Source organism: Desmodus rotundus, chromosome 8, assembly GCF_022682495.2.
Source record: "Desmodus rotundus isolate HL8 chromosome 8, HLdesRot8A.1, whole genome shotgun sequence".
Taxonomy (NCBI): Eukaryota; Metazoa; Chordata; class Mammalia; order Chiroptera; family Phyllostomidae; genus Desmodus; species Desmodus rotundus.
The window spans coordinates 133,982,764-134,009,914 of NC_071394.1; the positions used below are offsets into that span (position 1 = coordinate 133,982,764).

The 27,151-nt window shown below is 51.8% G+C and overlaps 1 protein-coding gene across 1 annotated transcript in view; it reads right to left on the minus strand.

Annotated features, from left to right (window-relative positions):
- Positions 1 to 27,151, minus strand: part of CNTN6 (contactin 6) — a 144,411-nt gene that overhangs the window by 5,661 nt on the left and 111,599 nt on the right. The window contains 9 exon segments of the mRNA XM_053929272.1: positions 2,727 to 2,913; positions 4,169 to 4,284; positions 4,396 to 4,630; positions 8,915 to 8,985; positions 11,621 to 11,770; positions 11,873 to 12,031; positions 12,645 to 12,762; positions 13,116 to 13,291; positions 25,303 to 25,430. Coding sequence (XP_053785247.1) covers positions 2,727 to 2,913; positions 4,169 to 4,284; positions 4,396 to 4,630; positions 8,915 to 8,985; positions 11,621 to 11,770; positions 11,873 to 12,031; positions 12,645 to 12,762; positions 13,116 to 13,291; positions 25,303 to 25,430 — 1,340 coding nt within the window.

The following is a 27,151-nucleotide window of genomic DNA, read 5'->3' on the forward strand; positions in this document are numbered from 1 at the left end:
AAGACTCTGTGCCCACTGGGTGATGGCGCAAATCACTGAGGCTTGCTTACGAAGCCAGCCCGCCTGCTCGCCAGCAAGGACGGTTACCTGGTGGTGGGGGTGCGTGCGTGCTGCTCCCTCTGCGTGGTGGTCCCTCCTCCTCCAGCGCCTCTTGGTCTGTATGTCGCACGAAAATACATGGCTGTGCCCACACATGCCGCACACCTTACCTGCGCTCAGCTGCCGCTTCCTTGTGTTCTTCACCGTGCTTTTTGGTAATTCATGGTGACTTCACAGTGACGGGCTTTTGTCTTGTTTTAAGTTGACTTTTCGCTAAAACGGACACTGCCTGAGGGCACCTAGACCCGTGCGTGGCTCGTGGGGGCTCCATTGTCTTGAATAATGGATGGAGCCGTGGTATTTCCCCCGACGAGGCTCTGGCCCTGGTTTGGCTTCCCCCAGAGGCAGGGGCAGAGCAGCCGCTGAGCGGGAGCCGGGAAGGATGCAGAATGTCTGCTGGCCCGCGCTCTCCAGGCCTCTCAAGGACGTGGGCAGTCACAGTTAGGCACAGGGACAGTGCTTGGAATCACAGCTCCCGCCACGGTCTCATGACAGCCTTGCCTCCTCGTGGCCCCACATGTCCCTCCACGATGACCTTTGAAGACAATTTCTGACACACACTTTGAAAGAGCAGGGAAGGAGAAGTAGCTGTGCTTTCCTGCTGTAAGAAACGCAAAGGGATACGATGACCTGCCAGCACGCCCCCGGCCCTGGCCACAGGGCGGCCCCTCGGGCACAGCGGGCGCGTGACGTCCTTCGGGTCTCGGAGCAAACTCGAGCAAAGATGGTCACCTCTGTTTCTCAGACGAGAACAAGGGTTCTGCGTCCACCACGCACGTGACTTGTCAACGGAGAGTTTGTGGCCGAGCCAGGATCATGCCCAGCTTCCCTTTCCTGGGCAGCCCCTGCCCCGCCCTTTCCAGCTCTTTCTCACAATCAGCCAGAGCGCGGAGGCACCGGGGACGCCCCAGGAGCCAAGAGGATGCCGCGGGGTGAGAGGAGGGAGGGGCTGGAAGGGACATGTGGGCCTTGGCGGCCGGCCTGGCGCACCTGTCTGCCACCCCCACGGGGTCCCGTCTCTGTAGCTGTCTCAGGCTCCTGGGAGAGAGTGGGAGGCGGGGCCAGAGTCCGAGGGAGATTCGTGGACAGCAGCCCCCCCTACAGTACACGACAGTGACGTCATCCTTCTTTACGACGACGTGGGGCCAGTGGTCTGGACCGTCCCCCCCACCTCGTCTAGGTCAAGTTAGCGGACGCAGGGGAGTGGGTTGAGGATCGTGGGCTCACAACCCTCCGCTGAAAAGGAACCGCCCCCGAGGCCTTTGTCCGCCCGTGTGTTTCCTCCTGAGTCCCGCCGTGCTCTGCGGTTTCCGCAGCGTGCCTGCGGCAGCGCCTCACCAGGGCCGCACTGACCGCGGGGGAGGCGGTGAGGGCGGGGGTTTCCACCTGCACACGGGAGAGTGAGAGCAGGGACGTGGGGGGTCTTGCTCTGGTTCAGGTCAGGGGTCTGCCGGGTACCCACAGTTTGACCGCGGAGCTCTGGCTGCTGGCTGGGGTGGGGCCACAAGTGGGGTGACTCCTGAGTTCCCTGTGGACCTGACGGCGTCTGCAATGGCGAGGAAACTCCAGGTCACTTGATTTTCAGACCATTTCAACCACCTATTATTTCCCAGGAGCACAGGTGATCAGAACCCCACGGGTAAGGCGTGTGGCCTCTCTGTCACCAGCCCCGTGATGTCCTGTCTTAGTTTCTCTCGGATTCAGCAAACTGGTGACTCTTCTTCATGAGCACACAGAGACCGAAGAGCGTGCTGGGAAAAGCCTGTTAACACGGGCAGTTTGTGTCCCTCTCTGACACGTAAGGGCATAAAACATTGAGCGACCACGAAGAGTAACTTCTGCCTGAGTCCCGCCCGACCAGAGTGCGCCCTCGTTGTCCCTCGCTCTGTTGTGGGGTGCGTGTGCAAAACCAGGCCCGTCCCTGGGGCAGAGGCAGCAGCCATCCGCTACTCACCCTTTGTATCGGGGCCCTGCCCCTGGGGCAGATGCTGGCTGGTGACAGGGAGGCGGAAAGGGACAGAGGAGGCACTTCCCGGGTCTCAGGGCCCCCCGGTAAACTGGACTGGGGAAACACCCCAGAGGGAAGGACGAGGTTTCCTCGCCGGGCAGGACCACACTGGAGTGCACGCTGGGACTCACATGGCAGACAAAACGAGGACAGGGGACCCGAAGCTCTTACTGAAGTGTGTCCCAGGCCCTTTCTACCCATCGCCCTTCTCGACTGCAAGCGAAGCCCTGTGAGGACAGCACCGCCCCGTCCTCGTCTGGGGGCTGGGGAGGTGGGGACTGAGCCACCACACGCACACCCAGCATTCCGCGGCCGGGGGTCCGCCGTGAGCTCAGGCTGGACAGGGCGCCACAGCCCGAGTCCGCAAACATTGCGCTTTCTGTATGTCACCTCCATGCTCAGGGGAGCTCCTCATTTGGAATGCCAAAAAGGTCAGAACAGGCTATTTCGATTGTTGCCAGAAAGTTCCGACAGTTATCCCTATGGAACAGGCAATCCAATCAACCGCGTGAAGCAATCAGTGGACTGATGAGGTGGGTGGGGTGAAAGGGGGACACAGCAAAGGCCCGAGTCTCCGGCCACGGTGGGCGCTGGCGTGTGGCGTGGGAGCTGTACTTACGAGACTTTTTGGTGGTGACGTTGACCGGGGGGCTTGAGGGCCCCGCCCCTCCCGTGTTGTAGGCTCTGACGGAGGCGAAATAGACGGTATTGGCCTTCAGCCCCGTGATGGTCTTGGCCGTGACGTTCCCACTGACTCGCACCCGGCCGGTCGAGGGCTCCCGGGAGTCCTCTGTCCAGTACGAGACCTGGTTGTCGAAACAGAGCGCACATCAGCCGCCACGGGCGGGGAAGCCGAGGGGCCGGAATGGCGGGGCGTCTTCTGGCGGAGTGGGTTACACAGAAACAGCAGAGACCGGCTACCCTTCAGAGCGAGCCGATTCAAGGGCGCGAATTCACAGTGGACGTGAGAGAGGCTGGGATTTTTAGGTCGCCAAAATGAAATATGTCACGATGTATCAGAGGTTACCAGCTGGAGCAAAGGGCATATAGTAAGTCAGGCCAAAACAAGATTCATACCATCAGTCAAAGACTTCCGGCATGAAGTCTTGCTCTGGAGTTCTTTGACTGACAGCCTAATTAATCCTTCAGCTTCTACTGAGGGCTTCCTGTGCATCGGCGCTGTTCTGGGCACATGGGAAAAGACAGAGAGAGGGAAGCGCGGTCCCTGCCCTGGAGCCCCTTGTGGCCCAGTTAGGAGGTCAGAGTGCATATGTGGGAGGAGGTCAGAGGGCGGGTTTGAGTGGCACCAGCACGGTGCTCTGAGAGGGTGAGGGAAGGCCACACGAGGCAGTTCAGAGAAGGGTTCACAGGGCGGCCGAGGCCGGGGATGGCTTAGCGACGTCTACAGGGTTGGATGGGGGTGAGGCATTCTGGGATTGGAAGGGCAGAGACCACTGTCAGATGAGTACGCACGGCCCTGTGTTTGGACCGGAGGATTCACGTGAAAAGGAAAAAACAACAGCGCAGGCAAAATCAAGGGGGTTTAGGGTTATACTTCTATTCTAACTCCAAAATAAAGGACTCTGTTGCCGGGTAATAACTCTCATCTCCTTGGGAAAATGAGGCCCATAAATAGGAAGTGATTTTTCTCACTCTATATAGGCTCTATTTCTGAATGACAGATTTAGGAGAATCTAGGATTTCTCTCATCACTTCACTGCCTTTTCCAAAATGACATTCTTTTCGAGCCTGCTCTGCCTCACAGAGCAGGCTTCCCGTGAAATTCTGCTAAGGTTTAACATCAGTGAGCATGAGCGGTCCCTCCCTCCCACCCCCAGAAAGAACAAGTAGGGCTGCAATTTGAATAACTGAGTGAGGTAATCTCTGGTCACATGTCCAAGGCTAGCCCGGGTTCCTTCGCTTGCTCCTATAGGAAAGACCCCGCTCTGCAGCCGTGGGCACAGGCTGCTGTGTCCTCAGCAGCAGGCTGGCTGTGCGGAACACCGGACCCACCACAGGAGCCCCTGGCTGTGCAGAGGGCGGGTGACCCCGGGGGCTCACCTCGTAGCCCAGCACTCGCCCCGTGTGCCTGTCCCAGGCGATGGCCGTCCACGAAACCTCCATTTCCGAAGCAGAGAAACTTTGGACAGACGTTCCCCTCGGGGCCAGCTGAGGTTCTACCATCCAGAGAAGAGACACAGCCATCTTTAACGGAGAGCTTCACGGGACGTGCATGCAAACCAGGCGCCCAGCGCCAGGAGGCCCAGGCGGGACCGGGCACAACTTACCGTCCTCCCCGGAGTGGACGACAGCCACGGCACTCAGTGCCCCGTCCCCTTCGCTGTTGTACACGCCCACTTTGACTTCGAAGGGAGAGAGGGGGCTGACGCTCTCATTTCTGTACACAAACCTGCACGATTCCACCGCCGGCACCCTTCGCGTGGTCCAGGTGGTCCCGCCGACGGGCCGCAGCATGACGACGTAGCCAAAGTCCCCTCCGCTCTGGAGCTCTTCCGGAATGGGCTGGGGCAGAAGCCATCGGCCACTGAGTGCTACCCGAGGGTTCACAGAGCTACTGACTAGTTCTCGTGTCTCGTCTAGGGACGGGCATGCTAGGCTACTCGTCCCAGTGCAGGAAGCCGTGGAAAAATAACAATTCTTTTGTTTGCAATGCCAGTTAGGGAAATGGTCCCAATTACAGATACTCAGGTAAATCGATGTAAGTTTTAAATAGAAACGTAAAATAGGTTTATATATGTTTATCTTTCATTCCAGGACTGTTCACAAGTTATGAAATAAATTAGAAATTTGCAAGATTTTATAGGTTAAAACATTTTATATTTATATTTTGATATGAATTGTTAAACTCAGTACAAAATAACTTATTAACTATGTTTCTCTTTCACAAAATTTTTCAACAAATGCATGTAAAATATAGGTAATGTAGTTATTGTGTAATAATATTTGCTTTAAGACACAGACTAGTATTACTCAAACACAAAAGTAGAAAGGACCTCTGCAACATTTTTAAACCTGCATCTTCATTAGCAGTAACATCAGTGTGCATTTTTCCTGACATTAAAAAAAAGACAAAAAAGAAAACTTTGCTAATTCCCAGAGACCAAGTTCTTTAAGATTCATTTAGAACCTAAACTTATTAAAATTCCAAAACAAAAATGGATACCAGTTCCCCAGAGCTCTGCAGATAATAAACGTGATAATCACATAAAATACATGAAAAAGAATTTGTGCTTGAATTTAGACAAATCTTCCACCTGTTTATCAGAAAGTTTTCCTTGAAAAACCATGACCTTTATTTAGTTTCTCCAAAGGAAGGTGCTTTCCGCCCCCCTAAAAATGTCCACAGACTAAATAGGCACACAGGGCAGGACCTAACGCTGGCCTCCCATGCCCACAGGTCCACCTCTGGGGCCCTCCTTACCCTCCGGTGCCTATGTACCACATACTGACCCTGTGGTGACATCTGGCTCCCTAGCAGTGCCCTTCAAACCAAGGGCACCGCTGACTCTGACCTGTGACCCACTGTGGTGCCGAATCCCCGTATTCCAGAGAGCCCACCAGCTCCTGTCCCCTCCGGAACTCGGACAAGAGCTGGAGGTGTGCGGGGCAATGGCCGATAAATGGAGAGTGGCCACCGGTACTGGGGTCACATGCAGTACTGGGGATCGGAAGCAGTGGAGTTAAGAGAAAAGGAAAGCTGCAAATTACACAGAGAAGAGACTGCACTTAGTCGAACGTTGGAAGCAAAGAAAACGAGGGGAACCACGCATGGCAGGAGAGACGGGTGGAGCGGGGGCTGGGTGGCCAGGGCACTGACGGCCGACAGGCTCCCAGCACGAAAGGGCGGTGTCCACTTCTTCCTCCTACCCGCCCGCTGGGCAGCCGACATGCTCCCTGCCGCATTACTCCCCCGTGGCTTTTGCTGTACTCCTGTTCATGGACATGGCCTGAGCCGGCGCCCAGCTCTCCCATGGGGATCGGTCTGAGCAACAGGGACAATGGACAGAGGGAGAGAGGCCCAGGTCCTGAACTGGGCAGGGAGCACACACCCTGCCACCCACAGGGAGACCCGAAACGCAGCGGGGACACTGGGTGGTGCAAGAGCTTTCAGAGAAGGTCAGCCAGGCATTCGACTGGCCTCTGAGGCTCCTCTGGCCTCAGACTTGGTGTGATGGTCAGTTCGCTGATGAAGTGGTGGGCTTTGTACTGTTGGTCCCCCGAGCAGGCGGGTTTCTCGGGGAAGCCTAACGTGCTTAGCTTAGCGGGTGAACGAGAATGTGTTTGGGCTATTCCTCCCACCGTATATTGCCATGTAACACACGCACCCACATGTTTTGTGCACAATACACAGGATTACTACACCCATTATTGTACGCATGGTGAGCAATCATTATGCCCATGTATGATGTGCACCCTTATTTTTCCCTCAAAACCTTGGGCAAAATGTGTGCATTCTACACGGCGAGATGCGGTATTCTTCTCCACGGGCAGAGCGCCAGGCGATGGAGAAATACGGATAGCTACTTCAGATAGAAAGAGAGTTTCTCCTTTAAGCAGTGGAAGTATGCTGTAGAATAAGAAATTCAGACACTCTCTGGCCATGAAATCTATTAAAGTTGATAAAGACTAAAGATATAAATCTCAAGCACAGTGAGTATAAGAACTGAATCTTCAGTACAGACCAAGAGTCAGCAAACTGGCCTGTGGCCTGTTTTGAAAATAGAGGTTCTTTGGAAGCCCGGTCATGCCTGCTCACTCACAGAAGGGATGGGTCTGCTTTTGAAGGACAAGGGGGGGGGGTCGAGTCCGGCGCCGAGAGACCAGGAGGCCCGAAGGCCCTCTCCGGGCCAGTGCCCTGACTCTGAGTGCCCACTCAGGTGGGACCTGATCCCATCGGCCTAACTTCATTGTCACATGTACTGGAAACATTCGCCACGACCCCGTCAAACTCTGAAGTATCTGGGAGTACAAGTTAGGGTGAGACATGAATAAAGATATGATTAACAAAGGAATCAGTGCTTTCCACATTCCAAGAGCTAGAGAGCGTGTCTAGGTTATCGGAAGCAAAACGAATAGACACAAAATGCACATTATTTGGCACTGGAGAAAAGGAGGGGGCTTGCTCCAGGTGCATGGTGCTGCGTTGCCCCCCGTGAACAGCAGTCTGAGTAATAAGGTGCAAACCATCACTTCGGCACAAAAGGGTGGATTCTGCCTGAGTTTAGAATGAATTTGAAAAGCCAGTTGGTGTGAATTCTTGCCCAAGAGCAGTGGCTTAGGCCTGAAATGGTCTCCCTCTCCCCAGGCTCTTTTCCCAAACACAGCTTAGGCCTGTTGTGATGGTGCCCTGGGGCGGTGCCGGGTCTCACCTCCGCCCGGTCTCACCTCCTCCCGGACTGGCTTCAGACCGTCCTGGCCCGTGGGCCTGGTGCGCTCAGAGCTTTTCCAGCTCATTTTGTACTCCCACCACGCCCGCTGCTTTAACAGAGTTAGCGTTCATTGAATTAAAAGAGTTCCCACACGCCTTCTGTGGCTCAAACCTCATGCTCGCATCCCTCCCTAAATACACAGACTCCTCTTGAGGAAGCTCGGGCCCGGGGGGACTGGCTCAGCCTCTGTGTGGACGTGATGCCGGAATGAGTGGTGAGTGGGGACAGCATCTGTGAATGGAGTTTCCGGGAGAGTCTGCGTAGCTGATGTTCCAAGAAAAACCACAGGGAAGAAATGACTTTAATTTTTAAAAATAGAGGTCAGCAAATGTTTTCTGTAAAGGGCTGAACAGTGCCAAACCCCAGCACCCCGGCGTCCAATGACAAGTGAGCCAGGAATCAGATGCCTCCCTGCCCCTGGCCTCCCGGGGCCTCCCTCCCGCAGCCCCGGGGTGGCTGCAGGCCGGCAGTGATGAGGAAGGAGAAGCTGAGGAGCAAGTCTGAGAAGCCGCGGAACGGGACTGTGTGCGCCTTTCAGGGCGCCGATGTTCCAGGCTGAGGGTGGCCTGAGCGCCCGGAAAGGAGAAACTTTAGGTTGTTTGGAAGTCAAAGGTTTATAATAATAAGCCAGGCTGATTTTTTTTTTCAATTCTCAGCCAAGGACATTTTGAGAGAGAGAGAGAGAGAGAGAGAGAGAGAGAGAGAGAGAGAGGTGAGGGAGAAATATCGATCGGTTGCCTCTTGCATGCTTCCTGACTGGGGATTGACCTTGCAACCTGGGCAGGTGCCCTGACCAGGAATCGAACCCCCGCCTTTCTGTCTACAGGATGATGCTCCCACTGACCGAGCCACACTGGCCAGGGCCAGGCGGAATTTTTTCCTACGCACAAGACGAGCCTGTACGTCAGAACTCAAGAAGGATGAACCGAAAGCTATTCCGCCTGCTCAGCTCACATCTGCACGTGCGGAGGGGCAGGCTGGAAGGGTGCAGAGAGCAGCGTGGGGAAATCACGGTTTTCCACCTGCGCTCTGTAGGGTCCCACTCCTACGCCAAGTCTACTTCCCGAGGCAATAATCAAACCCTGTGCCGGTCACCCAGTGACCCTGGGGACGCCACGGAGCCCCGCTCAGGGCACACCGAGGTGGTTTTTCTTACACTCGGAACAGGCTGGGGCCCCAGCAGTCACAGGCTGTCATTTTGGTAGAATAATGAATGTGTCCAGTACCTCCTCTAGGGGAGGCTTCCTCGGGCGTCTCTCGTGCCGTGTGATTTTACACCCCCAATTTGTTTGTCAGTGTTCTTCCTGGCCAGTAAACCCGCTTCCCTTCAAAATAACTCAGTTGGACAGGAAATTACCTCCCACATAACGACGAGGTCAGACCGGCTTCCTCCGCCTCCATGGATGTTTGTAGGGGCCACGACAGGGACTGAAAGCAACCGAGAGAACCGGGGACAACAGTTAGGAGAGTGGATCCCCACCGGGAGCAGCTCGTCTGTGGCCGTGAGGGAGCCCGTGTGCTTAATGAGCATAAACGGGGTTCGCCCACACCCACGTTACTACGAGAGAGACACCGTTGTGCTGGGCCCGTGCGCGTCCCAGCTCCCAGGTTAATTAGAAGCCGAGTAGCATCATGTATCTGACATTATTGCGCACCCTCCGCTAATTGGCTGGATGATGCCGTGTTCAGATGGTGCTGTGGTTTAGTGCCCGAGTCTGCAATTGTGCTGTAAACAAGTTTCCCAGCCAGATATTAATTAAATCTCTCTTCTTCCAATAAACAAACCAAGATAATTTTTATTTTTGGTAGTCATCAGGGAGTTTGAACATTTAAAAATAAATTCTTAAGTGGTGCATAATTAAATAAGTTCCTGTGTTGTGCTTGGACCTCAGACCTCTCGGCACAGAACAGACGGACGTTTCGCTAACTCTTCACTCCCGAAGTGTGACCGCAGGGCGTCTCCGACCCACCCCAGGACTCTGTGGTAGAATATTCCAGACGCCGATCACCGTTACGAATTAGAAGGCATAGGCCCGTCATCTATACCCTTGTGAGAACTACTGTATTTAATAATAAATACTGTGAGGTAAAGTTATAAAGTCAACGACAATTGTATGTGTGAGTATTTATTCTAGTGTGTCACCAGAATAGCGTTTCATTTTATACATGTGGAAGTGTTCAAAAAAATCCTCTTTTTCCTGAAATAATGTCAAAATTATCCTAAATCTGTGATGATGGATAGATCTGCAGAATAAGCTTTCGAACTGTTGAATTATACGCAGTTGTCTGTATTTGCTCATTTTTTATCACTCTCCAGGGTTGGGTGGAGTAACTGGCATCTTTGTTGGTGGGAAATACAATACGTGAGTTTTTGTCGCTTGTTTCAAAATGCTCTTCCACCACCGAGACCGTAGAGACACACCCAAATGATTGATTTATTCCCAGTTCACACCGACGGTGAACTTAATGTCAGTTGTATAATAATGTGATGGTTCTTTTTCATAACAGCCCCAGTCAGACATTGCCCGTTTCGCACGTAACTTCGCCCTAACGTGTCTGCTTCGACTCGTCAGGCATTCACAAGGCGGCCTCGGCCTCCGCCTCCTCTCTTCCCCCGTCCTTCTGCGCCATTGGCCGGGACAGCGTGTGTCGGTGGGCCCCGCACTTGCTGCTGTTCGTGCTGACAGCTCACAGTGACCCTGTTTCGGGACCACAGAGCTGTTTACGAGCATGTGGAGATTCTTTAAGATTAGGCTTTAATTTACTCTTTACAAAGTGTTCGACATTCTGGGTAATGAAGCCCCTTCCTTAATTCCATTTTCAAAGGCACCATCCTAACCCTCAAACCATATCGAGACCTGTCTTTGTTGGTGCAAAGTAGAAAACCACGCGCTTCCCTAAGAATCGGAGCCCCGGAGTGACCCTTACGGACACTGCGCCTGCTCCTGCCACGCAAACGGGTGCCGCCGGTTGACAGAGGGTCGCAGACACACTCTGCTGTGGAAGCTTTCGAGCCCGCCCTGCCCGAAGCTGCGTTTGTATCTGTCAGTCAGAAACAATACGAAACTAAAGCCAAGACCCACGCGAGCCGTGCTCCCCTCACTCGGCCTGTGTTCGCAATTGGATTTCCTGCAGTTACTCATTTCCCGAAGCCCATCTCTTGCTCGTCTGGGTCAAGGCCAACTGTTGTGGAGCGTGCTTGTGGCCAAGTCCGGAGGCCTGGCTTCAGATTCCGACTGGGTCCAAAATAGCCGGTTACCGTCCCGCTCTAACTTCCAGCTCCGCAAAACGAAAGCCTCTCCTCCGCACTCTCCACCTCTAGGACGATGCCCTTCACTGCACTGCTCTCGGCTGTGTGGTGTGTGGTCCCCGTCTCGTGAGAGAAATACTCACATGATCTTTGGTTTAAGTGATGACTCACTGGCATCTGGTAGTCGTGTGCCTGTGACTGAAGTAGTTTGTCAGCGAAGTGACAACAGAGTGACCCTCAGGGATGTGGCGGAATGAGAAGGTGGACTTGGCCGGCCACATGAGGTCGGTGGAGCACGCGGGACCCTGCACGTGGCAGTAGGAACTCGGGAAGGATGGAGCTCACTTGTCATCTGCTCGCCAGTGCCTGTGGTCAGTGACTCGAGGACACACCCCGTGCGTGGGGACGGATCTCTGCTACACCGGGGTCTAAGCAGAGAAATGGATGGAAATGCCTGGCCAGCCACACCCACGGAGTCTCAGTGAGTTCTTGCCTACGTTTCACGAAACACGCAGAAGCTCAGCTGCATCTACACACCTACCGAGTCTCTCCTGGTTTTGACTAGAAAATAGAGGAGAGCCCAGCGTTGGAAAAACTCTTTCTGTCCACGTCTGCTGAAATCAGTCATCTCTTACGGATGCACTTACTTGGGAGGAAACGCACCTTACTCTGTGCCAATAGAAATGCGAAAGTGAGACAGTGGGCTCCTGCCTCTGGCTTGGGCCGCAAACACGACGGGACTTTCTGCTTGTTCTCTTTAGGGAGTGCCCCACCCAGGGCCTCCCGCAGCCGGGGGAGCCGCCAATTTCTTACCCGATGCTTTGGTCCTTAACAGTCCTGAGGGTTGGCTGGGCTCCCCGGTCCCGATGCTGTTCCCAGCGACAACCCGGAACTCATACTCCACCCACGGGCTCAGACCGACCACTGTTGCGTTGTACGTCTGGCCACTGAGAGTTTCTGGAACTGAAAAGAAGGGGACACGGGGTAAAATCAATCAATCAATCAATCAGTCAATCAAACACACCATTTGTTTCACTTAAGTATCTAAACACCGGAGTCCCTTACCTGTGGAAACCGCCTGCCACCCCACAGAAAAGGGGGTCCGAGCCTGCACGGTGAACGTCTGCACAGGGCTGTTATTGTCCACACCTGGCCTCCAGCTGAGCCGGGAAGTGGTGCTGGAGACATCGTCTACTCTGACATCCCGGGGGGGTCCTGGGGGGCCTGGAAAACACGTGGGGTGATGACTGTGTGGGAAATCACGAAATTCATGGGTTCGGGACAGCTGTATTTGGCTTTTTTCTGTTACGCTTACACAATAAAATACTGAACATAATATATTTTAGCACATTACTTGAGATAAAACCCTATTAATTCAGCTTACATGGTGAGAGATTAATTTGGAAATGCTTCCTTTGAAGATTAGAAAATGCCAGCCATGGAATGCTTGAATATCATCCGATAAGAAGCTAATCTCCAATACTGAGAATTGCTCTCGTCTGCTCCTTGCAAACGTAACTCAGTAAATGCAGCCACCATGGAGAAGTGCAGGGATGTGACCTTGACCCCCCTCTGCAAGAATGGCTCAGTACAGATGGGAGGTGGGTCTGGGTCTCAGGGCCTCACGCTGCTTGCTGGGTCTGACCGTTCCTTCGAACTGGACAGAACCTACGCAATGCAACATCCCTGCCCGCTCCACCCAGGCCCTGGGGGCTTGGAATTTAGAAAATTTAAAAAAATCTTTCCTGTCTGTCTCACTTCTTTATCCTGATGCGGTCACTCAAGGACCCCCTTTAACTTATCGCCATTTTTGGCCATGAACCAACAGCGTGCTCACCTCTGACAATGACTTCAGCGGCGGCGGAGAAGGTTTCCAGAGCCGTCTTCACCGTGCAAAGGTATTTCCCCGAGTGGTTCAACTGAATGTTCCTTATCATCAAATCTCCGACAGATTCCTGCAGATAGAAGGGCAAAGGGGCGGAGTCGTAAACCTGCTCAGCGGGTCGTGCGTGTTTACAGCTAGCTAAGTACCGAGAGTGCCAGGCAGCTGTGAAGTTAGGAGACGCACTGGTGTCATTGTCGTTTCTCATGTTCGATCTCTTTTATTATTCCCTTTATTATCGTCGTCCCTGGAACAAGCATTTCCATGACGGACATAAAACAAAATAAAACAAAAACAGATGCAGCCGCATAAACAGACAGCGATTGCCCGTGCAAATACACACGGGGAGAGTAATTACGGGAGATGGGGATTCACGTGAAAGACCCGATCCAATGTATTGAGCACTTAAACATTTCAGCGCCTTACCCCTCCGATCCGCTCGAAATGAGCCGCTCCCGTTCCTAAGTCGATGGCGTGCTCATTGAAAGACCAAACGAAGGCCACTTCTACCGAGGGGTCGCGAGACACCTGGCAAGGCAGCACAATGCTCTCGCCCACAGCGACGTCCATCGGGGACGGCGGCACGGTGATGACGGTGCGCTCTGTGGAGAGAGGCCATGGTCACCGGGAGCGCTTGCTCAGGGCGCTGGTCCTCTGCGGGTGGGCGCCTGGGGGCTCTGCTGTGTTCAACAGCAAGGCTTCCTCTCGCTTTCTCAAATATTCCTGCCTTGGTCACTTTAGCGTACTACTCTTAGTGAAATGAGATACACGGTTTTATTCATGCTTTATATGGAAAAATATTTTCTAAAAAAATCTGTGGACTTCAAAGGACAGTGTTCCACACATGGAAAATGCTCCCCTTTTGTTCTCCCTGAAACTCCGGCCATGTGACAACACACTCGTTGCTCCCAGCAGCCTGTGGCGACCGCATGTACTGGGACCCAAACTCCGTCCCCGAGATCATAACTGCAGTGCTTTCCACGGAGATTCACAGGCCAGGTCTCGCTGACGAGTGACGCCGTTGTGATGATAAATTTCCACTTCAGCTAGAGGAGCCACACGAAAAGTTTTCCCTTTTTATCCAGATTTTGCAATGTTGGATTCATCCGTCTTATCAAAAACCTTCCCTCCAGAAATATCAACCACCATGTCAGCGCTTTCTCTCCAAGTCCTAGAGCTCCCCCCCAGCCAGTTTCCAAGGCCAGCTCCCAGGTGCTTCCGCTGGACTCCAGAGCCCTATCGGTTCTCACAGTGACAGACTATCTCTGAGTCCAAGAGTGGCTCCTGTGGCCCCGCCGGCCCCAGCCTGGACCCCACAGCGAGCCAGCCGTGTGCCGAGTAGGCCTCACTTGTACAGAACAGGGGCGGGGTTTGGGCAGCAGGAGCCTACCTGTGATGCTGTTTAAGGAAGGAACAAGGACTCTGCTTTAGTCCACTAATGAGTTCTCCTTAGCATCCCTTCCAAGTTCTTAAGTAACTATTAGGGAGATGTGCGAAGGCCATTCGGCTCAGTCCCAGGGCGTGGAGGGATGCATGTGCACCGCATGGCCGCCCCTCCTGGAGGACTGCAAGGGACTCGGACAGGAATGACACGAAATCCTTCCTGCTGCACAGGTGTGCGTGACACCAGGGGGCCTGAGTGACAGCCAGCTACAGAGGACAGACTATCATTGGGGAAACTGAAGTTCTTTAAGCCTCTTCCTCTTGAAAAGTGAAAACACAGAGGGGCAGGCTAGTCATTGTAGTTGCTATGATGTTATTCCCCTACGTGTTCCTTAAGTCTTTGTACGAGCTCCAGTCCACTAGTGCGTGAGAATGTTCTGGAGAACGTATTCCAACCGCGACTTCCTCAGCTCCCCCGGAAACACCGGCTCAGCGGCTCTTCCAGGGCACGTGGGATGTGGGTGTCCACCCTGTGGCTCCCCAGAGCGTTTCCACGTGGGCAGTCCAGGGATCAGGCCCGGAGAGACAACGCCTCGGGGTTGGGTGTCTGAACCTGAAATGCTACTTAAGGAAAAGCCAAACCCTGTAAAATATGTCGTCAGAAAGCCTCTCAGGCTTGGATTCCAGAATGAACTCGTGGCCGGTAACAAGTTATTGGTTAGTAACACATCAAAGCGATAAATACCAGCTTCCCTGGTTATTTAACTGTGATTAATTTTGTATGCTGTATCAGCTTCTAGAGATTTATAGTACATTTTATCTTGTTAAAAAGTCTAATTCCTGAATTTATAACACTTCTTAGAATTTATTTAACTTCCGGTTTTCTACATCTACTGGATTACGGAATGGTTTTAATACATCTTGCGGTACCAGGGATTCTGAGAAACAGTGTTTGGAAATACCGCATTCACGGGTGCGGATGATGAACACACACACGGGAGCACGTATGTGTGTGTCTGTTACCGTGTTTAGCATGTGCATACATATTCAGACACACATGTTTATGAGACGATCACCTGAACACAATTTAGGAATGCTTGCTAATTTTTCAAATAAGAACGCTGGTTTGGTTATCTTAAAAAGACTCCCTCACCTTTGAAAGATCCGTTCTGAAATGTTTATGAATGAACCTCTGCGATGCGTGGGAGCTGCCTCTAGGTACTGGGGTGGGCTTTGGGGAGGTGGGCGAGGGGGTAAATGGAACAAATTTGGATGCAAGCTGGTGATGATCTACCCTTTCTGATGGGTATGTGCAAGTTCCTTATACGATTTTCTCTGCTTTTCTGTGCTTGTGATTTTCAATAACAACAGAAGAAAGACAGAAAGGACATGAGAGCAGGGAGCGGGTGTTTAGGGGCTAGGACCGAAGGCTTTCAGACGGTTATCCTACACATAAACGACAGCATTCGTGGAGAGTCCACAAAGTTACAAAACTTTAATATTTATCATTTTCAGTCCATCTCAGTGGGATAAAAATCATGTGAAAATGACTTGACCTTACAATCCTGTTCTTAACAAGTATAAGGGAAGGTTTAATAAAATGCGCACTGCTTTTGATGACTAGCTTTACTCGAATTAACATTGTTAATAGTGTATGATGTTTCCGGAACACATCGACGGTTATGGGCACCTCAGGAGACAGGAAAACTAATTACTTTAAAGCTTGTGTCAGAATTGCTTAGTGTGATTTCCTTAAACACCAGTGCGATTGGTTCCTGTCTTAGTGGCCAGACTCACTCCACCCCCGCAGGACCCCTACTGGTGTTTGTGGAAGCCAAGGGAGGCGGGTCCAGCGTGTAACTGGGCTCCTGACCACCCACTAAATGCTGCTTTTGCTTGTTTTTGTTTCTTTCTTTATCACCTGCAACTCGGCTGAGACCTCCCCCGGTGAGTGGCATCCTTCCAGCACCTCAGTTCAGAATAGTTACTGCTCAGGTGTCTCCGAAGTTATCTACTCCTCTCAAAAGAAGGAGAGACGCGTAAGAAAAATCAGCGAACCTCCCTCCCTCTGTTCACACATGTGATTCCGCCTTCGTCTGACGTTATCGGAAATGTTGCTAAGACACTGACGTAAAGGAAACTGGTGTATAAATAGCCCTTCGAGCAGGTGACAAAACTCTCTGGTATTTTCTCTTCGCCAGCTAACTTGTGAGGACTAGGAAGTAAATACTTTCGAAATCTGTTCCCCTTCCTAACTCCTCAGATCTCAAAGTGCCCTTCCTGTGAGCACATTAACCCTTCGCGTCCTCTCAGTGTCTTCTTCCGTTTGCATGGTGCATTCTGGGATCGTCTTCCTTCTGCGTGTAGAAGCTCCATTCCACTGGAGCACACGTTTGAAGGTGCTAGGTCCTCCCGGGTTTTGTCTGTGTAAGAGCAACTCCACTTGACCTCACGTGGGAGGGTACTTTTGCTGGGAATAGAATCCGTACTGGCATTATTTTTCAGCTCTTTGCAGAGGCTGTTCTGCAGTCCTCTGTGTCCCCTTATTTCTGCTGCCCTTCCAACTTTCGGGCTACGGCTTGGAGATGATGTATCTTTACCGGGAGGATGCTTTTTCTTGCCCTTGGTATCACTGCTATGTGCTCATGTAAATTTCCCTTTGTATTTATCCTGAATAGGACGCCTGCTGTCATTTTCAGTTTTATAAAAAAGTCGATGGCAAATATTTCTTCAAGTATCGCTGAGGCTTCACCTGCTGTCTCAAGGCTCCAGCCTGTGAGGAGCTACCGTGTCACATGTGTTAGACCCATTTAGCGCGTCCCCAGAGTCCCTTAGGGTCTTGTCTGTCACCCGCCCTGTTCTCTGTGCCGGGTGCAGTCTGGGTATTTCCTATCCACACGTCTTCCCCTTCAGTAATCCTCTCATCAGCTAGGTCTAATGTTGCATTAAGTCACTCTGCTGTGTCCTTGCTGTTGTTACCTTCTCTACCTTTCCATCCTGGAACTTCCAAATGCTTTTCAGCAGGTGGCGCTTCTCTCCTTCGATGCTTCAGCTCGTCACCTACTTTTGACCACACTAATCGCAACTGTTTCAAAGCCCTTGTCTGATAACTTCCACCATGCCACTGGCAGTCGCTACTGTTGGATTTTTCCCTGGTTTGGTCATTTGTTCCTGGCTCCAGCTGTTTCTGGTAACATTTGATTGAACACCGACCCTTGTGGGTCAGAAGTAAATGTTTGTATGTTGTTATATTTTTCCAAATAGATTTACTTTTTTCAAGGAAACAGATGAAAGAGAACTGGATCCAGCCGGGAGTTGATGTGAATTGAGTGATTCTCAGTGATGTTAAGTACTGGCCGGTTCTGTCCTGGTTTTACTGTCAGGGACACAGTCCGTCAGGTGTCTCAGCTCAAGGCCGAGTTGGTCAGCAGGCCTCATTCCACTTCGCTTGCTCTGAGCCCCGATTCTCGTCCTGCTGGAGCTTCGAGACAGCCGACACTTTTGCTTGGACGTTTTCTGTTTTCTGTTGGGCTGCTTGCATTTCTGACTCACACAATTTAGAAACTGGCCAGTTTCTGGAGGAGAAAACCACCAGGAAGTCGGGCTCCCCCGTCTCTGCTTTTCTTTTCCCCAGGGATCGTCCCTCATGTTGCAAACGCTTTGGTCATTCTCACACTTTCTTCATTGTTTTATTTTTATTTATTATAAAAACACCTTCACAGTGCTTGTGGCCGATGGCTGGTGTGACGTGGCTGTGGTGGAGCTGTTGCAACTGCTCGGGGCAGAAGTCTCTCCCATGCTGTTCACGTTTAGCAACAGATTGTGGGGCAGGGGGCACCTGGGCCGCTCGTCCGCAGGAGACTAGAGGGCAGCTGGGGCGGGACAGCGGAGGTTGCGGGAGCAGGTGTGTGGGTGCTGTGGGCAGAAGTGGAGACCCAGGTCTCGTCCCCTCCTCCAGCTCTGAGGGTGTGGCTGCTGGTCCTCTGCTCTCCAGGCAGAAGACCAGGGGTGGGGGGTGGGACATTACACTAAGGATCTGGCAAGCCTAAGAGAAAGGACCTAATTCAGAGTCCTTAAGAGTTTCCCAAGGAAATGCCCTGGCCCCACCCTCTTGGGGTGAAGTGCGATAGGTCGATGAGACCCCACACTCGGTCCGAGCTTTCATAAGGTTTTGGCACCCCACCATAAACACGAGCAAACAGCTAAGACTCACGAAGTATCTTGTATGTCTCTTAATAAAAAAATAGGGCTTTAACATAAAGAAAGCAGTTTGGGACAACAGAGCTGCAAGAAAAGTCAAATAGAAAAGAAAAACTATTGGCAATATTTTCAGAGAGAGAAAAAGAGTGAGAAGTCATTTAAAGGGACAGTGAAAAAAATAAAAGGACAGTTAAAGTTTTAAAGAACAGCAAGAGCAAAAATTAAACCACATATCTGGAAGATGTAGTTATCACCTAGAAGGTAAAGCAGAAAAGCTATAAAATGTGTCCTAGGAAAGAGAAACGAACACCTACCTGTCTACTTGTCTACCTACCTATCTTTCTAGATGTAACCTAAACAGCTGTGTAGAAACTGTACAGCTACATGTGGAAAATAGAGTGCGTTACACACACAAACACACTCATGCATATTGCACATGCCTCCCTAAGACAAACACACAGACACAACCAGAGCTGGGAGGTCCCGCGTTAAACAGTACATCTCAGAACAAGGAACAGAGTGAGTCTCAGTGATTCAGGAGCTGGTTCGGCACTGAGAAGCTTGAGTTCCCAGGGCGGCCGCATGCCCCAAACGCCCGGCATATGGCTGTGAGCAGACTGACCCCAGGCCCCTCAGCCTGTGGGGCCCCAGGAAGAGCAGACTTCTGTGGGGGGAGCAAGCAGAGAGGCCCCAGACGAGGACCGGGAGTCCCCCCGATTCCGGCTTTCGGAGCAGAGCAGCAGCTCCAGCCTCGGAAGACTGATGATTCCCAACCTCGAACTCTCTCTCCAGCCAAACCATCCATCAGACGTAAGCGCAGAATAAAGATGTTCTCAAACGGGAGAAGCCTCAGAAAACTTGTGTCTCTTGAATTCTTTCTCAACAGTGCACTGGAGGAGGCAGCCTACCAAAGTAAGCATCTGTACCCAGAAGGAAGGGCCAGGCATGCAGGCGCTGGCTGCCACCGGGAAGGGCTGCCTGATACTGAGCAGACACAAGTGAGATCAATTTGAGGAGTGAATTAATGTCAAGTCCACAAGAAACTAAGCCGACAAAGCAAACAAGAAAATGACTAACTTGGGAAAGCAAACACCAGGCGGAAGTCAGAGCTGAGTACGGCCCTGAAATAAACCTGGCGTGGAAAAGACTGACACGCAGATCAGTGTGGGATGGAGACACGGACTGGGTCCTTCCAGCAAGCCAGCAACAGCCTCAACTAAAGATGAAGGCAGCCAATCTCTATTCAATATCCTTTCTCTTTGGGCTGGCACTTGCCCGGTGTTGCCCGGCCCCTCCGCCAGGTGCGGGGCCACCTGCTCCGTGTTTCATGGGTGAGAGTGTCCCCACGGCACTCGGCTTGCCCTCCACCACAGGCCCAGCGCAACTGCGTGTCAGCGTGCAGGGTCCTCGTGGTCCCTACACTGTGGTTCCTCATCCTTCTTCCACCCCCACGTTTCAGTGGTTCAGAACACACACGAGGTCTGTCCAGAAAGGACCAGCCTCACGGTGTGAAGAATAGAGACATTTAGTTAAGAAGAGATAAGACACAAGACACATTGTACACAGGACAACGATGCCTCAGTCCCCTTCAAAGGAGGCACCTTGGGACCGCTCACGGTTGCCCCAGCTGCAGCACGATGCTCCTCCTGCTCCGGTAGCAGAAGCCATGGAACAAATGTTGCTACCACACATTTCCTGCCAAGACCCTGCATCAAAATCTGAGATGCAGTAGCGTTTGGAATCCCCAGGTCGGCCTCTGGTTCTCGCACCGTCGGTCGCTGCTCTGTGTTGACTGCGGCCTGTACACGGTCAGCATTCTCAGGGGTTCCGCTTGCTGCAGACCTTCCAGAGCGTGGGTCCCTTTCAACAGATTCTCGACCATCTTTGAAGCGTTTGTGCCTCACTTTGATTTGCGCTGCACTCATTGCGTCATCCCCGAAAACCTTCTGAGTCATCTGAATAGTTACCGCGGAGGAATGTTCAAGCTCGATGCAAAACTGGGTGCAGATTTGTTGCTCTACTCGCTCAGTCACTTTGAATGCGATGGCCACACAGCACACACGCTCACTCAGAGCATCTACGGCCCCCACTGACCAGCACAGTGAAGTCAGTGTTCACGCATGTGCACTCCCGTCCTCGCTCCTTGGCTGCCAGGCCACATCAATGGCACACAGACTTTTCTCGTTATATTAACGATGGCTGTCCCTTTTCCCGGACAAAAGACCAAGAAGCCCAGAGTAAAAGAAACAAACGAAGACTTCAGTGCGAGAAAGCGTTATCTAAAATTCGAGGGACCCAAAGGGGAGAGCAAGTCCGAGGGTCCCGCGAGGTTATACTCACATTTCCCTGGCAAGTAACAGCGTGCGATGGAAACACAGGTCTTCCGACTCCCGAGTGATCAAAACCGGGCCTGACGACTCTGTTCCCGGCGGGCGCTGTGGATTCTGCCGAGGGGAGCCGACATGCCAGCCACTCCTTGCTGAGCTGGCACACGCAGTAGGGGCGGCTGTTGATGGCTCCACACTTGTTCTTCTGAGAAAGAGGCAGCGTCCGCTCAGACAGCGCCGCCGTAACGCGGCGGGCCGGAGAACTCTGTCGCTGTGCGGAGCTGGGCTTACGAGACTCTCTTCCCTCCTGCAGGACCTGCTAGGAAAAGGCTGTTTTCTTCTGAGTGGACATTGGTGAGGGGACGCAAGATGAGAAAGTAGGAGCCAGAAGAGGAGGCTCATGCTGAGTTTGACTCATCCGATCATTTGTCTCTCCTCCACCTTGCCTCCCCCTGCAAAGATCGTGATACCCGCTGCCTTCACTTTTCAGGGTCCATAGACTGAACCCCAAACTTGGGCCTGAGGGTCTTTTCCGTAGGAATGACACACTTATTCCTACAACACTCCTGGACCCTAAGTAACCACTTGGCACTTTAGAAATAGAGTCACGGTACCTCAACCATACGGACAAGAACTGCTATTGGTTCAATTATTGTTTTGTTCTCCTACATTGTTTTATGTGTAAGCTGTTTTTTTTTTAATCCAAGTATAGTTGGTATGTGATGTTAAATTGGTTACATTCGTTTCAGGTGTAACATATAGTGGCTTGGCATTTTTATGCCTTACAATGTAATTGCCCCACTAATTCTCATGATCACCTGCTTATTTTTAATGGAAATAGTAAGTGGAAGGCCAGCCAGTATTTTATGTGGAGGGAAGGAAGCCAGGCACCGAGCACTGCCTGGGAGGCTGTGGGGGAGAAACGCGTGGCGGGGGAGCCCCGCTGCCGCAGCGCAGGCCGATGGGGAGGCACAGGGCAGAGTCCTGCAGGCTGAGGGAGACGTCTTCTGTGTTAACATGGTTTTGGGGTGCATGGGTGGATGGGTTTGCCAAAATTCAGCCAGCGTCCACTTCAGATTTGTGTAAACTTAACCTCAAGTGGAAAAGAGGCAAAGGAGATAGTAGGCTCCAGCGAACGAAAGCTGAGATAGTTAGAGGAAGCACTAATACCTTCAAGTTCCAGAACTTCACGCCCCTAGACTTAATCAGTGCCACGTGGTTGAGACTCAGTGTCACAAGGTCCCACGCACTTATTGTAACACAAACGTGCCGGAAGGTGCGAAGAAAGGGAGGGTATGTCTGTCGCTTCTTAGCACTGGGACCTCGGGCGGCTGGTTCCAGTGTTCTGTGCCTCAGTCCCCCAGTGTGAGTGGGGACCTCTATGCCTGGGACAGAGCTCACATTCAATGAACGGTAGTTGGGAGTGAGGGGGATGGGTGGAGGGGGCAGAGGGTATACAGGGGGTAAATGGTAATGGAAAAAAGCACAATACAAGAAAAATTATACCTTAAAAAACATCCACTCAGCATTATTTTCAATATTGGAGGGAGAGAGAAAATTGCATTTCTAGCTAGTATCAAGACTTACTATATATTTTTTAACCCTAAAATCCCTTCAGTTAGTAATTTTGAAATCAAAGTGTTCGTTATAGTAAAATGCTCTGAACCGCTCTGTGCAGAACCGCGGGGTGAAGAATGAAACACGGGCCGCGGAGGCAGGACTGGGAGGCCTCTCCTCGGTGCTGTCCGCACAGGAGGCCAGCGAGCTCCAGCCCGGCATGCCGTGTCTGGGAAAGTGCGCCTGTGGCTGACTCGGTGAGGCCGGCCTCCCTCAAAGCCGGGCTCAACACTCCGGTCCTTCAAACCGCCTCCCGCCTCGTCCAGCCCCAGAGCCTCCAATTACCCGCCACGAGGGTGTTTCTTGGGTGAGGGCAGAACCGTGCCAGGCCGCACGCTCGCTCTGCCGGGAGCACCGGGAGGGCAGCCCGTGCTGGCAGAACAGAGACTCTCGCAAAGCGCAAACAACGAAATAAACAGCGATAAGCGTAATTTGCACATTAGATATGCTTTTCCAAGTTCCGACATTCCAGTTGAAAATAATGCTGAAGCAATGAGGCCTATAATTGAACATCCAAAACTTCTCCAGTGAGGAAACAAAAACAAATGTCGCCTACAAACAAGATCATTTTTATAGCCTGCTGTTTCCCTGCGTTTTAATAATTTGCCAAATGCCAGATCGAATAATTTCCCCTCTGATGTGATTTTCATATACCTCTTGGTGTAAGTCACACAGTAATTTTAACCCAAGTCCTCCAGCGTGAAAACCGGCGGCTCTCTCTCCCGAGACTCCCCGTGGGTGCCCGTGGAAGATGTCCCTCTGAGGCACGGGGCAGCCCATGGCCCGGGCGAGGCCGGCGCTCCCCGTGCTCAGAGGGCTGTGAGGGAAGGGGCTTCTCCTGTGGCATCAATGAAACAGAAATTTCACACGTGTGGGGCAGACAACTTTAGAGTCTTCTTCACACAGATAAGCCGTATCAGCTAAACACTAAGCTTGAAAACGTCTTGCTCTTGTAACTATTATCTTTTCACGAGCTGTCGGACAGCAGCGCTTCTTGCACGACTGAGGCTGATAAAGAAGTTCAGGGAGCGAAGACTGTTCGGTCGGCTTTTCTGAAATTTCTCATTTGCTCTTTACCACCCCATTACCGGGAGGTCGCCATTTGCTGATTTCAGTTTGAGACACAAAATTATGTTTGACTGTTTAACGACATTCGAAAGGACATAATAGATGAGAACACACACACACACACACACACACACACACACACTGACTCGTTTTAACAAACAACCAGGTGACTACATGCTGAACAGCGGTTGCACAAATGCATGCAGAGGCGAGTCCCTGTGGACTTGGGCCCAAATATAATCACAGCTTTTCCGTCCTAACAGCTAAGAAACTTCCTAGCAGAAGACACGGCCATGCTGCACATCTGGACTACCCAGCGGCTAGCTTAGAATGAAGCCCGTCCCGCTGCCCCCGAGGTCCCCCAACGTGGAGTGGAGCGTCCCCTTTCTCTCTCCCCCGTTAACCACTCACCGGCAGCAGCACGACGCCGAAGGCCCAAGACCCGTGTGAGGAGGAGAAACTTCTCACCAGCTCAGTCTACCCAGGCACTGACTTCTTAATCTCCGGCGTGAAAGGACCTCCAACATCGCGTTTTAGCCCCAAAACCGTGGGTCCAGCTCACACATCCCCCGTATTTTACCAGAGATCTCTTTGAGGATCCGCCGTTCTACGACAGAGGCCTCCTGTCCTCCCCATGCCATACTGGGACCCCCCACGCCGACGACCCCGTCCCAGGGAAGGTCAATGGCAAGGACCGTTATCCTTCGCTTTTTCAACTCTCTGCCGTGCGTGAACGAGTAAAGTGAATGAAACCTCTGCCCCTTCTTCATTTGAAATGAGGTGATGAGTCTCCCCTTTTCTCTGTTAATGAACACGTTATTCACTTCCACGCGAAGTGGTCACACTTGTCAGCAGCACGGGGGTGCCACCGAACATCCGCTGGACACACACCTGTCGTTCAACGCACACACACTCCTTGGAGCACGAAGCCTACCCCTGTCTTAAAAGGCTGGCGCGAGTACGATACGAAGGAGGTGAAGTCTTCAGAAGGCGCCGCACTGGTGGACTCCAGTTCTGTGGGCCCCTCTTCCCTGGTGTTTCCGACAGTCGTCAGCGGAGCAATGAGGCGGCGCTGGCCAGGAACCGAGGCGTTCAGGCTCCCCGAGTCAGCAGGCAGGAGAGCTGAAGGGCAGCGGCTAACCCCTTTGTATCGAAGACATTCATTTTTAATAAAAAATGATGATGAAGCACCAATGGCTGAATTTAATCATTTGGGCTTAATTAGCCGCTTAAACTCCTTTATGGAGACCATCGTTTTTGTCATCCAGGAGGCAGTGGAGTGAGCGAAGTAACTCGGCTTCCGGTGACCGTGCTGGTTTTGGGGGCTCAGGCTCACTGTAGCAAGGTGGCCCCAAAGTGGCCCGGCAGAGAGCAGACGCTTCTCACCCTGACTGTCCCCCAACCCCCGGCCCCGGTGCCTTTGGACTGGTGCCAGTTCAAAGGGCTGCAGAGCGGGGCGTGCGGTCCTGCCCCCCACATGGTATGAGCCTCTGTTGACCATGATGGGAACATGGCAGTGACCCGCCGCCTGGACACTACGCTTTGGTTTTCTGCTCTTTGAAAAGAACTGCTTATTGAAGCGTGAGCCAGAGAGTCTGCTTTGCACTAGTTACACACCTGGGGCTGTAGAGATGAACAAACTGGTTAGGAACCAAACAGCTTTGTACCCAGGTAAAAATGCCATACAAAATCAGACTTTCCAAAAAATATTATCCCTTGCCTTTATCGAAGAATCCATGGCCCTCCACACGGAGGTATTTGTGAAGATTCTGATATTTTAGGCGCCGGTTTTAATTCTGCATAATTACCTGCCGACAGCATTTCGCCTGCAAAGTGCTCAGGCATGTTCATGCGGGCTGTGGGAGGCCACTGGGGGAGAACGAATGCTGTTCGTGAACATGGGACACTGCTCACGTGTTCCCCACATACGGTGTGATGTGGGTGTGACCTGTGAGGGAGCGTGCGGTGAGCCTGTGCATCTCCCGGGCTCACCAGCCCCCACGGAGGGGCCCAGGTACCTTTCACAACGAGGCTGCCCGTGTTCTTCGCCACGCCAAACTGGTTGGTCGCGACGCAGGTGTAGGGTCCCGCGTCTGACCTGGTCACGTTATGTATCTTCAGGCTGCCATCCTCCAAGAGAGACACCCTGAAAAGAAAACACAAGATGGGTGGAAGTAAGGCCCTTTGAAATCCATGTCTTCTTCGCTGTGCGTCCACTTTTGTATGTGACTAACCCCTGGTGGGGTTGACAGTGTGAATGCATCCCGTTCCCAGCTTTTTCTTCCTACTGATCAGCCACCTCCCAGTCCACGCGTTAGAGTGGGTGGTGGCTTGTGTGCTTATGTTCTGACACGGAATTGATAATCACCGTGCCCGAGTGAGCGTTGCCGATGTCAGGGCACGTTGACCCAGCAATTCCGCTGCTGGGATTACACCCTAAGAACCCTGAAACACCAATCCAAAAGAACCTATGCACCCCAATGTTCATAGCAGCACAATTTACAATAGCCAAGTACTAGAAGCAACCTAAGTGCCCATCAGCAAATGAGTGGATCCAAAAACTATGGCATATTTACACAATGGAATTCTATGCAGCAGAGAGAAAGAAGGAGCTTATACCCTTTGCGACAGCATGGATAGAACTGGAGAGCATTATGCTAAGTGAAATAAGCCAGGCAGTGAGGGACAAATACCATATGATCTCACCTTTAACTGGAACATAATCAACAGAAGAAAAAAAGCAAACAAAATATAACCAGAGCCACTGAATTTAAGAACAATCTAACAATAGTCAGGGGGAGTGGGGAGGGGACAGTGAGGAGATGGGATTACAGGAACTAGTATAAAGGACACATGGACAAAATCAAGGGGGAGGGTGGAGGTGGGGGAGGGAGGGGGGTTCAGCTGGGGTGGGGTGGAAGGATGGCGAGAAAAGGCATACAACTGTAATTGAATAACAATCAAAATTAAAAGAAAAACAAACAAACAAAAAAACAGGTGAGTGCTTGATTAGTAACCAAAGCAGCTAGCCACTGTGCGTTTTGAAAAGTCAGCTCTCTGGGGAAAGCTGAGCTTGGCATTAGGGAAACGGAAGCCAGTTCCCACGTGGCACAGTCTGGTTTACAAACCTGCTCCTATTTGCCCCTTCCTGCCACCAAACAACAGGTGCTCAGCCATGGCAGTCTTTGCCGGTGCCAGAGCCTTGAAGGACAACCCACTCGGTTCTGTAGCCAAAGAGCCCCCCTCCCCCTGCCATTGTGTGGCCCAGTGAAGTAGAAAGAAGGACGGCTTCATGAATCAGACCTAATTAAATGCCCCTGAAATCTGTGCAATCACAGAGTTCACAATGGAGGGCAGCCAGTTAAGAAGTCCCAATCTTTCCAGAAATGATTCCTGTTATATTTTCCCTGAAACTCAGAAGTAGTCAAAAGCAAACACCAGAATGTGGTTGTTAACAGAGCAAACCCCAAGATTGGTTTCTTGACAAAATCACCATCAAATGTTTTTATAAGGATGCACACAAATGGAAATCAGAGCACGTGCCCACCCAATTTTATGTCTTATAAATTTAATTATCAACCTTTAGAAACACATCCCTAAAAAACTAATGGTCACCAAGGACTGCACAAAAATGAGTGATGCCAACTAATTTTTAATGTCAGTAGTTTTGAAGGCAAGAAAGGCAAGAAGGCTGTTACACACATCACATCCATTACCAACAACGGAGTAGTAGTTGTTGTGTGGCGGACATACCGCTGTTTCTAACGTGTATCACATGCAATGCAGCTAATGTGATTAATTACCCAATTTGAAACACAGCGAATACCCGCCAACGACAGTTTGTATGAAAGCAGCCACTGCTGCCGG